Source organism: Idiotropiscis lumnitzeri, chromosome 11 (genome assembly GCF_059441095.1).
Source record: "Idiotropiscis lumnitzeri isolate Australia: NSW breed Sydney's pygmy pipehorse chromosome 11, RoL_Ilum_1.0, whole genome shotgun sequence".
Lineage (NCBI taxonomy): Eukaryota > Metazoa > Chordata > Actinopteri > Syngnathiformes > Syngnathidae > Idiotropiscis > Idiotropiscis lumnitzeri.
The window spans coordinates 15,215,835-15,228,481 of NC_142401.1; the positions used below are offsets into that span (position 1 = coordinate 15,215,835).

Genomic DNA, 12,647 nt, shown 5'->3' on the forward strand with positions numbered 1-12,647 from the left:
AGATATTATTCAAGTAAATATCTGTTATGAGCTTTGCAAAAAAGAGTAGTTGAAAAATGTGATTAATCACAATTAATCATGGATTTTCTCGTGATTATTTAAAAAAAATAATCACCTGACAGCAGCACTATGTATATAAAACCTTTGAGTTTAAAGTAAGTCCCTAATTATTGTGACAAATTTTGAAGAAAGGCAATTCAAGTCATGACCTGTGTTGATGGGGAGTTTGGGGATTTCTTTTTTATTTATTTAAATAAATGCCTATTCGTCGTTTGTCAAAAATTGGGAATAGCCTATGGAAGCAGGGCGAAGGGGCCTCAGGCAGCTGGGAGGATTCAGAAGCGACGCAGAATTAACATTTGTTCTTGACAGGCACTGTTATCAACTCTTTTGCATTTTTAAATAATTTTACATTCTAAAAAATAAAACAGATAGATTAGTGTCATAGTGTCACTCCATTACGAATAAGTCATGCTACCAACTTAGCAGCCATGGTTTTCATTGGCTCATTTACAGTTCTAGTGCTAGCTTAGTATTGCTAGCTTAGCTAGCTGATTGAACTTTATATTAGTGAGGTGAGTAAAGTGAGGCGTAATTAGTGAAATGACATTTAAATATTACTTGCAGTTTTAGCACTGCAAACTCCCCTTCGAGGCAAGTTGTGAGTCAAATCCTAAGTAATCTAATCTCAAGTTTTCACCTTCATGTCCAAGCAAGGTAAAGTGGCAAAAAAAATCGAGTCAAATAAAATACTCGTGTTAAGCAAGTTTATAAGTCAAGTCGAACAATCTTGTTCTGTCACAAGACATATTCGCACCTTAGCAACTTTGCACTCTGTATCTGTACGTCCGTTACATGTTGAAAATCACTTTTTTTTTTTTTTTAAATGGTTCCAAATACAGGCTCTGTGTAGTGGTACCTTGACTCTACAAGTGCGTCAACTTTCAAGCCGTTGCTTCGTAGTTTTGTTTTTTTTGCTTTGTATTGCAAGCCAAAATTTGAATGTCAGATATGCTGCTGCTCAAGTGAAAAAAAAAATGAATCAAACTATAATAATCTCGCATACAGGCAAGGACAACCACAGCGCCGATTCAGCCGTTGATTGACTGGGACAAACACAATTACACACACATGCAAAATGAGGACACTCTCAAGGATCTGCTGTTGGCAACAACTCATACATAGAAAGTCACACACAGACAAGTTGGGGCAATGCGACCCTAGCTCCCGATGCCATTCACTAGGCCACACCCCTAGAATATTACATTAAATACAGTAATTACATTGTGGAAAAGATTAATGTCATTTCAAGTTACGTCAATGAGAAAAGTTACATTTCTATATGAGCCGCAATTTTGAATCACGAAATGAAACTCACAAGTCAAGGTACCACTGTTTCCCCATCATTTTATGTAATAAGCATTCATAAAAAAAACATTGTCAGAAAACATCATAATATCAAATAATGCATTCATCCCTTCTGCGCTTCCTTATGCGAAGCCCATGACCTTCTTGATCCAGTCCACGTAGACCGACACGCGGATGAAGATGCTGGGTTGGCCTGGATGTCCGCAGCGCCGCATGGGGATGATCACGCCCTCAAGCACCCAGCAGTCGCGGTTCTGGCACGCCAGTGGGCCACCGTAGTCTCTCTGCATACGGAGAGTTGATATCAAAAGTCTACACATTCCTGTTCAAATAGTTTTTGTGGCGGAAAAATAGTTAAACCTTTTTCACCATTAATGGGACCTATAACCTGTATGATTCAATTGAAACTAAAAAAAAAAACTTTTAGTGAGGGGAAGTAAATTAAACAACTGAGGTAATGTGCTTGCATAAGTGCACACACCCTCTTATAACTGGGTATGTGGTTGTGTTAAGACGAACCAATCACATTCATAGTCATTCTAAATGGGAGTCATCACACATCTGCCACTGTTTAAAGTGCATCTGATTAACCCAAATCAAGTTCAGATGCTCTTGTAGGCTTTTATTGACTTTTTTTTTCTTGCTTACTTGCTGTTTATTTGAACCGCAAACTGTTCTGGAGAAGCACAACAACTATGTGAAAAAAACCCCAAAACATTCTGCTCCCTCTTATTGTAGGACAATGAGCTCCAGGAACATCCAATTGTTATATTTGTTAAAATTCAAAATGTAAAAATAAATAAATAAGTAAATGAAATGAATGAATTTTCATAAAATCAGTGTTGGCAGTTGGGGGTAAATATGGTTGTGTTATCGTCTCATTTTAAAATCAAATGTCAGGCTTTGAGAGCATATCGAGTGCACCTTACAATTTCTTAGTTGGGTTTAGATCTGGGGGTTCTGAAAAGGCAATTTCCAAGCTTCTTTGGTTGATTTGGGTCTTATTGTCACGTTGAAATATTGAATCCATCTTCATCTTTCGCCCAGGCATCTGAAGCTTTTTGGAGTCAAAATTCAAGCCCAGATTTTTTAACTTCAGATACGTTACCCGCAAGTCTGTGTGCTACCACAGCGTCACACCCTTCCCTGTCCCCGCTATAACTAAACTATCAATATTTCAAAATAGAGACAGGGAAAAGTAACGCTTCTAACCCGAGTGGTCACCCACCTCGCAGGCTCCGACTCCTCCCTGGAAGGAGCTGGTGCACATCTCATTCTCCCGGACCCGACCTCGGAAGTATTTGTTGCAGTCCTTATTACTAAGCACCGGTATCTGGGCCACGTTGAGAACTGTCTCATCTCCGGTGCCTTGAAAGGATAGCAAATGAATGATTTGGCAGAATTGGAAGTCTTCAAAAGCACAAGATGGGACACGAAATTAGGTACACCTGCACAACTTTGGTGAGCCACATTTGAAGGTCAACAAAATTGTGCTAACGGTAGCATGAGAACATCAATGGTATTTTCCATAAAATGATAGCAATAAGCCATTTTGTCAGAAACTTTCTTTGTGTGTTTTAAATGCACAATTGGATCACTCATATCTCAAACCGCCGCTGTTGTTGTTTTATCTTGTTTTAATGTATGACTATGACATACCTCTGGTCTCGCCCCATCCTGCTATCTCACAAATTGTCCCCTCAGCCACGATGTAGCGTTCAGGAGGTAGACAGATCTGAGAAACACGCTCGTTAAACTGGGCCGGGCTACAGACACAAAGAGAGAATAGTGTCAGACGGAATGCATAAATGTGTGTGTGTGTTTTTGAGTTCGCAAGGATGTACACACGATTCCAGCTGCAGCATGACCAGCTGAGACTCGGATGGTCCGCAGACAATCTTGGTGAGAGGGATGGTCTGCACGCTGGGTTCGTTGTCCTGTGGGTCGCGGAACAAGGTGCCCAACATGGCCGAGTAGCCGGGCAGATCCACATAGCTGAGCACACACACAGGGAAAGACGAGATTGTCATTTATTTATTTGTCCTGCTTTGATTGGGTGTTGTTGTAACACATTTGATTGGTAGATGTGACTTGCATTGGGATAGGCGACTAAAGCAAAGCCTTACCAAGAAGAGAAACACTGCTTGGTGCTGATCACCCATCTGGCGTCCACCAGGGCGCCTCCACAAAAATGGTTTCCTTTCCTGTCGGGCAAGAGTGAGTGTTCAAATGTAGCATGGCGGTATGTGTTTTTCTTGTTAAAGTTCATTGCAAAGGAACGAGCTCTCTTTCTCTCGACCAGACACACATGCACGCACCTGTCTCTGAGGCTAACCGTCCACGGCGAGTTCCCTGGTATGCCATTTACGATGCGTAACCTTGTACTCTGGAAGCGGTCCTCTCTTTTCCCACACTCACTGAACTCAACTTTCTCTGTGTGGGCAAATACATCACCTCGCATAGTTAATACAGCAATGATAATATCATGTATTATAAATATTCAGCCATTTTCTTTTGCCCTTGTCCTCATTTGGATGGCAGTTGAGCTGGATCCTTTGGACTTTTGAAAAATGTATTATGTGTTTTTTTTTTGTTTTTCTCACTGTATAATATTGTACTTAATAAAAACACACATTAAGAAGAAGGAATTTTTAAAAAAAGTCACACTTTGCATCAATTAGTATTGTGTACAGCACATGCCACGACCACCTGGGGATAGTATAAAACAGACAGGAGGATTTACTATTCAATGAGGCTCAGCTTGCCACAGTTCCAGTTTCTCGCAGAGGATAAAGAATTGCTGAATTTCACATTCCCCCCCAAAATAATTCATTTATATAAATATTCAATTCAATATCACTCAGAAAATGTTAACATATACCTTCTGTTTTTTGAAAAATAATTGATATACAGTATATGGTGTTTCACATTATATGCTAGCATTACCATTAAGCTAGCGTCCCAAACGCATGTGTTGTTTGTTTTCAATTTAATACACAAAGTGTAATTCTATGAATGAGTTTGAGAGTAAACCTCAACTGGTTGTGGCTTTAAACAGCTTCGGGCCTGTTTTATATAGAATTGTTCTATTTTTACAAAAATGCTGCTTCTTGTGAAATGAGGTGAGTTGTGTTCATTACCAAAATACAGCACTTGTATGTCACATTTGAAAAATATAAGCTTGTACATCAAAGCACCACGGTATAATAAAGGTATGAATTCAGTAACATACCGACTGCTTCGGTGAGGGATACTTTTTCACCAGCTGTTTGGAAGATAAAAATGTATTGCTGAAGCTGTGTCGTCTTAAAAATATATATATTTTTTAGATGAATGAACAGCAAGAAGAAAAAACACAATTTAGTACCGCACTGCTTGATGGCACAGTAGTCAAACTCGGTTTTGGGGTCAATGGTGTAGCACCAGGGACCGTGTTGGTCCCCGTCTGGGTTGCGACAGTAGTTCTCCGTCAAATTGGCCTCGGGATGCGTCCTTGGATTTATTCTGGAGAATCAAATGCGGATCAGTAAGTTCACCATCTTGACAATAAACCCCACAAAAAAAATAGTGGAAAAGACAAAGCCAATTTCAATTGACTGACAGGTTTTGGGGCCTGTTCCTTTTTCATCTTTCAAACAATTAGCACTGAATGTCTGCGCTCAGTTTTACTTTCTGACTGTTGCCTGGAAGGACGACATGAATAGGTACTTGTTTTAAGTCAGATTTTCCAGGTTGACAATAAAAATGAAAAGAAATGTGCTCATATGCATATAATGCAACGAGAGCTTTGCCTTCCAACTTCAATTTTCATACTTGGTCCGGTGAGGCGTGTTCACGTTCCACTTTTGGCATGTGATACCCTTGCGAGTTTTGCGCACCATGCCTCTGTAGTTTCTCCCGTTTTCATGGTAGCAGTCTGAAAGTATTAAATCACAGTGAAATTCTGATGAATGGTAGTATTGTTGTAGTATTGTATTTTCTTAAGTGCTGCTAATGCGAATGCTTTTTGTACGCTATTCTGCTGTGTGCTGTACCTTCTGCGTCAATGTCATCCGCGCAGCGCTTGATCTGCAGGCAGAGCGCCGTCCTCATCTCCGGCACGGACGTGAAGCACCAGGGGGCCTCGGAACCATCCGGGTTGCGGCAGTAGTTCTCCTCTAAGCCCCTAGATGCCAGCGAGTTACTTTTGAAAAACATTCCTTAATTTCGAGTTTGTGGCCTTGCGTTGACCTGTTATCTCGTCTGCCCTCATAGGTATTCTGCCTCTGATTGGTTGTTTTTCCTCAGGTGCTGAGGTTTTGTGCAAAATAAATTAGAGGCACAAGATGGGGCCAGACATGGATGGTATTGTATTTTTCACACAACAGTAACAAAGTAATTGTACTTAGTTACTTTCACATTTTGCTACCCTTCCTCTATCATGCAGTGGAAAATGACACTCACTTGCATTCATAGGTGTTGGGGTAGAAGGGATGTTCATGAGGATACTGAGCATCCCACCGCTGGCAGGGGATACCCGATGTGGTCTCGTTGACTCGGCCTCGGTAGTCCTCTCCCCGGCCGCGAAAGCAGTTGGTGGTGAAGCTGGAGCGCTGACGCTTCTCCACCCGTACCTCAGCTGAGGAGAAATCACAGGGGAGATTTTGGACAACTGACTTTTTAATGCCTTGTATGCAAATAGTTGAGTTCCTGGAATCCCTGCTTGCCCAAAAATGTGAAATGATATAACTGGGTAATCCAGATTATGAGGCTGTTAGTGATTCAAAATGAGCATGCACCACATTTATCAATCTGATACACTAATGTACAAGTGATTTGATGACGTGGCAATGAAGTGCTGCCTCCTTGAATGAAAATACAACACATGCTTGTACTGATTTTCTGGGTTCTAGCCTTTTTCTTATTTTTCTACCAACAATAGGTCACCGCTTTGCAGAGGCACACACCCTTGATCCGTGTACTACATCATATATCTAGTCACAAATTAAAATTTTACTTCAATTGAATGTTTTCTGTTTCTTCCATAAGGCTGAAAAAAAGAACATTTGTCAAATTGAATAATAAAAACAATAACTAGTGGGAACTGCAGACCCATTTTTAGTATGTATTGCAAGTACAAAAATCAACGTTTTCGCCAGGCCCAATGTGTACGCAAAGTTTGCTGAGTTTTCATTCACGTTTAGGTTCTCAAAATCACGAATCTTTACGGAAAGGAATAATAATAATGATAACGATAATAAGAAGAAGAAAATGTTTTATTTTTTTTCGTTGCTCAGGACCAAATAATGATGATGATGCTGAAGATGATGATGATACTAATTTAACATAATTTCATTATGATTATCATTTAAAGTAAATAAAACTATTCCTTTATATATTATCATATTCTGAATTTAAACAAAAATTAGGCCTACATATTTATAAGTTTTATAACTTTATATGATAAATAATGGTTGAAAATGTATTAATTTTCTCATAAATTAAAAAAAATATTTTCAATTAAACATTAATTTAAATAATAATAAAAATGAAAATAAAATGATGTCATATACAAAGTGATAAATAGAAAATAATTGAAAAATATCAGTTAATTTTAAAAATAACGAATGAAAAAATTATACACATTTTTACATTTAATAAAACCTTAACAAGAGCATTCATTTTACTAAAAAAATGAAAATGAAATTGAACTTTCGTACGATATTCTCCCAAAATTTCAAAATCAAAATAATTGAGAGCTGACTCGCAACTGCGTCATAGGATGGCGCAACTGCTCCAAACTCCCTCCAACCACCCAACCGGAGCTGTAAACAGTGGGAACTCCAAAGTTGCAACTAGTTGCGCAATTTTTGTTGCAAATTTAGGGAAAAGTCCATGTGAAAAACCAAATGTTCCTCAAATCTGTAACGGATTATTATGTTACCTTCTAACATTCTCTTTGATGCTAAACAACTACAAACTACAACTAATAAAACACACTTACACAGATGGTATGAATGAAAAAACGAAATGAAATTAAATGAAATGGGGAAAAAAACAAGTATAATCACGGGCATATATTCCTTATCCCCTATGGTAAATGACTACTCTTACAAATTCACTGACAGTTGTAGAAAAGAAAAAGAAGTCTATTCTTCCTTGTTTGTTTCAGAATTGTTCGGCTTCCTGGTGGCCAAGCTGGGCACACATGAAGGATCAGCACATTGAACTGCTGCATAAATGCATGAGGCACAACGCGTTTAATGCTTGAACTTCTATTTAATTATGTTGAGTTTTGCAGTTTTAGAGTTCCTGTCCTTATTAAAAGTGGCCTTTCAATTATTTTTAATGGGAAAACATTCGAAGACATTCATGTTTCAAATATTTTGAGTTACAAACATGGTCACATAATGAATTAAACTCGTATCTTTAGGCTAACCGAAAAATCCTTTTCCTTTGCTTTCGTAAGTGTGTGTAAATCGTCAATCAAGGCGGCACCAACTTAATTACAGTTAATCACAACAAACAAAATAAATCAAACAAACAATTTTCATTAATACAATAAAATAAAACTCATATAAAAACTTAAAATTTACACATATAAAACTAACTAAAACAAAATAAAATTTGCCCAGAGAGAAAATGTCCTTTGTTTTCTTCTTTGTCAATTCATTTCATAAATAAGATTTCCGGGGTTTATTTGAAATGTATTTATTTTGGTATTACCATTTGGCCGTATAAAAGAAGGTTAAAGAGTCGTTTGGGATTTATAGTTTACGTTATTATACAATGCAGTACTTATTGTGACCTTATTTTATTTTTTTAAATCTTGCATTCATCAAATACTCCATAAGTAAAAAAACAAAACAAAACTAAGCCTAAAACTTTTGGGAAAAAAAATAAATAAATAACTATAACGGTAAATCCCAAACCATTATAACCACAGGTGGCGCTGTATAAAATCTCACGAGGGACATCGCGGAATCATTTGTTACGTATCCGAGCGATCTTACTGCACTTGCTGATCTCGCAGCTCTCTCTCTCCAAGTCAGGGTCAGTGGTGTAGCACCACGGCACGGGCGAGGCGTCGGGGTTACGGCAGTAGTTGTCGTCCAGACTCTTGTCGGGGTACCTGAGGAGAGGACACGTCACTTGGAGACGCGGCCAAACGCTCGCCCCCAATGTCAAATGAGGGACGGGTACTTTTCGGGCTGGTAGATGTGCTGATGAGGGTACTGCTGGTCCCAACGTTGACACTCCCTGCCGCTCACTGTGTGGTCCACCTGGCCTCTGTAGTCCTCGCCGTTGCAAGTGATGCACACATCTGCTCACATACACGCACACGTACAAATACGCGCACACACACCCGCATGCATGCACACACACACACACACCCCACACACCCCCACACACACACACACCCACACACATTTGCACAAATCTCACAGAAGGGAATGAGGACTTTTCGTCAGAATTTTACATCGCAAAGCAGTTAACCTGGAAACAAACAAAACATTTAAAAATTTTTATTATTTGATTGATTTTTGACTTGATAATATGTTTATGAAAAATACAAAATTTAATTTATTTACATTTTGTTGTGTGGTATATTTTTTAATTTTATTATTGCATTATTACTAATGAAAAGTATAATTATTTATTTTCCTTATTGGTTGTTAAATTTTGGGATTTATTATTACAAGGGTTCAACTAATTAATCAACCCAAAAAATTAATTGGACAATATTAGCTCTTTTAAATTCCACAAGCGGGTTGATTATTAAATTGTGCCAATTATTATTATTATTAAAAAGTACGAAATGAACAGTCTATTGTACAACACGCATGCCATCACAGGGATTACGCAAATTTCCAATATGGCTGCGTGTTTTCATACTTAATGGGCTCAAATCCTTTTTCAGGAAATCAGATGACATTGATGTTTGCACATGTATTCCTTTCACACATTGACTAACTGAATGCTGGGAAATGAATTTTAACTGGTCTGTTCCTTTAACGAGAGCCTGGACACTCTACGACGGTGACTCCTTCTGCATCGTGTAATTTGTGTGGCCTCCTTCCACTCTGTGCTCAGCCTAGCTCACCAATACTATTGATGTTTTAAATTGGACCTATTTTAACCCACATGTGTTGGGCATCCCAAGGTTCACCAGTCTGAGGTTGAGTGGGAGAGACCGTGCATGTGCCTTTTGTCACTTGTTTTGTGAAGCACTTTGTGTTGCTTTTAAAGTGTGAAAGGTGCTACATAAACTAAGTTTGATCTGAATCTATATAAATTACATTCAAATTATATATGTATTAAACAAGATGATATTTTAGTTTATCCAATGGACAAAACCTTTGGTGATGAGGTTTATTCTTGTAATCAAAGAAAACCAAATATATAATATTTAAATTAGGCCCGGGACAATTTAGCTCCCAATAACATAAATCAGTGTGCCTAATGCAAAACATATTACAGTATATACATTACCTTACCGTCTTTGCACTGAGGGATGCTGCAGCTCTCGTACCGCCGCTCGGGGTCAGTGGTGTAGCACCACGGCCCGATGCGATCGCCGTCTGGATTCCTACAGTAATTCAGCTCCAAGCCGTTGCTGGGCGAGGGAGTCCACCTGAACGCATAACAATTCCACCTCTAAAAACAACAGTAGGCTAACTCATTTTTCGGGAGAGTGATTTCAAAATTTATGACTGACACCCAATGGACTTAGAGTAAAAGTGGTCGAAGCCCAAACATCTATCTCAACTTTATTCAATTTTATACAAGCGCTTAAAAATTTGGGGAAAAAAAACAGGCTTATCCCTGCTCTCGATATCTATGTCTCATTTTGTATGACAGACAGTTGCACTCACCTGTGATCATGTGGGAACTTGGACCACCACTGCTGGCAGGTGAGTCCGCTTCGAGTCGTGAACACCTTCCCCCGATAATCCTCACCTTTACCCACGATGCACTTGCGAACGTAGACTGCTCATCAAACACACGCAAACTGTCGTAAACACGCGTGTGTGTATGAAGTATTGTGCGTCTTTTTCTTACCTTTCTTCTCATAAAGGTCGCAGTTGACATTACGCTTCACCTCAGCGTTGCTGCCGTCGCCCACCCAGCGTAGGTGTTTGCACGTGGCTGTCGGCCGCGTTTCGTAGTTGAATGCTCTGGTGGACATATATATATATATATATATATATATATATATATATATATATATATATATATATATATATATATATATATAGTGTGTGTGTGTGTGTTTTGGGTACAGCATATACAGTGCAGTGTACCTGCAGTCCAGCGAGAGCGAGCAATGAGCGGCGCACTCCTCCACATTGAGGACCAACAAGGTGACAACGTGGGCCGAGTTCCAGGAAGTGGGCACCAGTTCTCGGCCCTCCGAGCGCTGGAAGTCATTCAGGGGACTGCGGTAACCTGAGTTGAAATGCATCAGACTATTTGTAAGCTTTATGCTGTAGGGTTGACCAAAATCACTTCTTTCACGAATTCTAGAAGCTCTTTAACCCAAATATTTTTTATGCTAAAGTATCTTTATTATTCTGATTCATTCATTTTCAAATTGACTGTTTTAGAAATGGCAAAGCACTTTATTATTTCAAATTACACTGACTTCCATTTCCTGAACAGGAAAAATTGTTGTAGTGGTCGGTTGTTAAGCGTGATTCATTTCTTTTAAGGGGCAGACCTTGGCCTCACAGTTCAGAGGTGCAGGGTTTGATTTCGGCTCCCGCCTTCCTGTGTGGAGTTTGCATGTTCTCTACATGCTTGCTAGGTTTTCTCCAGGTTCTCCAATTTCCTCCCACATTCCAAAAGCATGCATGGTAGGTTAATGGGACATTGAAATTAAATTGCCCCAAGGTGTGAGTGTGAGCGCGGATGGTTGGTTGTCCATGTGTGCCGTGCGATTGGCTGGCAACCAGTTCAGGGTGTACTCTGCCGACTGCTCGAAGACAGCTGGGATAGGCTTCGGCACACACTGAGACCCTCGTGAGGAGAAGCAGCTCAGATAACGGACGGGTGCATGAATTTCTTTTAAATGTTGAAGTAAAACAACATACATGATAATTTATTGATTTGGCTTACAACACAGCATGGCATTCTGCCTTTTCTTTTAGTGCCTTATTTCTGTTTGGTTTATTGTTTTATTTTATTTTGTTCAATTATGTTTCATATTCGACGATTGCCTACATAGAGCATTTCTGTTCAGCAGTTTTTGTTTTAAAGTGCTTTATAAATTAAATAAAACTCAACTGAATAAGATCAAATCTTTTTTATTGTCTTGCATTTCTTGAGCAGAAAATTATTATGTATTAAATCATATACTTGACTAAGTTCTTTGAAATTATGACATTTGAAAATGAAAAAAACCCAAAAACAAAACAATTACAGTCATAATAAAAATAATAAGAATAGGTTAAATAATAGTAAAAAATCCATGAAATCAAAATATAATGATGAAGAAAAAGAAAATAATATAATTAATGACTAAACATATTACAATATGAAAAATGAACAGGCAAAATAACAAACAATGCGCAGTAATAATAAATGTCAAATAACACAAAAAATAAATAATATACAATGAAAAATAATACATATAAAGTAGGAAAATTATTGATTAAAAAAAATCATTCGGTGATAAAATAAATAAATTGGCGAAATCAATTTTGAAATCCCACACTAAGCACTAGACGATAATTGATGACATTATTGTGAGTTTGCACGTGAAGTGGAAAATGCGTGATACCCCTGCCCGCACACACGCACGCCTGAACACATTCACAGATACGACCTTTGGACGTCAGACTATTTGTTTACTGCAGTTTATAAGAATGCAATAATTATTAATTTGGATGAATATATATACACACTTCAGATATTTCTTCTCAATATAAATGCTAACACACCAAAGATCTTGGTCGATTAAAAAAGTAGAAAAACTCACCAGTAACTAGGCCTGATGACAAAAAATAAACCAACAGCAGTCGCGGCAGCATCGCGGGAAGACAAAGATTCGCCACCAGTTGCAACGCGTAAAGACGTCTCATTCAGATGGAGTTTCCTGGACTTAAAAAGCGGAACGCTCCATCACGAGGAAGACGTAAAACGGAACAGAAAAGACGACTCTTTCAAGGGAGAAGATTCCACAACATGAAATACTAGACAGTGAGCCTTGTTCAAACAAAGAGGTTAGCATCCCAAATCACAGAGAATCAATAAGTTTCATAAATCATTAATCAAGAGTGACAAATCCTCGTCTGCTC

At 38.5% G+C, this 12,647-nt stretch overlaps 1 protein-coding gene across 1 annotated transcript; it reads right to left on the minus strand.

Annotated features, from left to right (window-relative positions):
* Positions 1-753: 753 nt before the first annotated feature.
* Positions 754-12,628, minus strand: mst1 (macrophage stimulating 1). Its single transcript, XM_088309852.1, has 18 exons — positions 12,329-12,628; positions 10,653-10,797; positions 10,411-10,526; positions 10,224-10,338; positions 9,846-9,982; positions 8,551-8,671; positions 8,361-8,479; positions 5,812-5,986; positions 5,403-5,533; positions 5,182-5,284; positions 4,736-4,872; positions 4,601-4,633; positions 3,687-3,801; positions 3,495-3,572; positions 3,217-3,363; positions 3,028-3,134; positions 2,597-2,736; positions 754-1,652 (listed from the first exon to the last, which is right to left on the minus strand). The coding sequence occupies exons 1-18, from the start codon at positions 12,429-12,431 to the stop codon at positions 1,491-1,493; spliced, it is 2,184 nt and encodes a 727-aa protein (XP_088165978.1). The 5' UTR covers positions 12,432-12,628; the 3' UTR covers positions 754-1,490.
* Between the last annotated feature and the right edge of the window lie 19 nt (positions 12,629-12,647).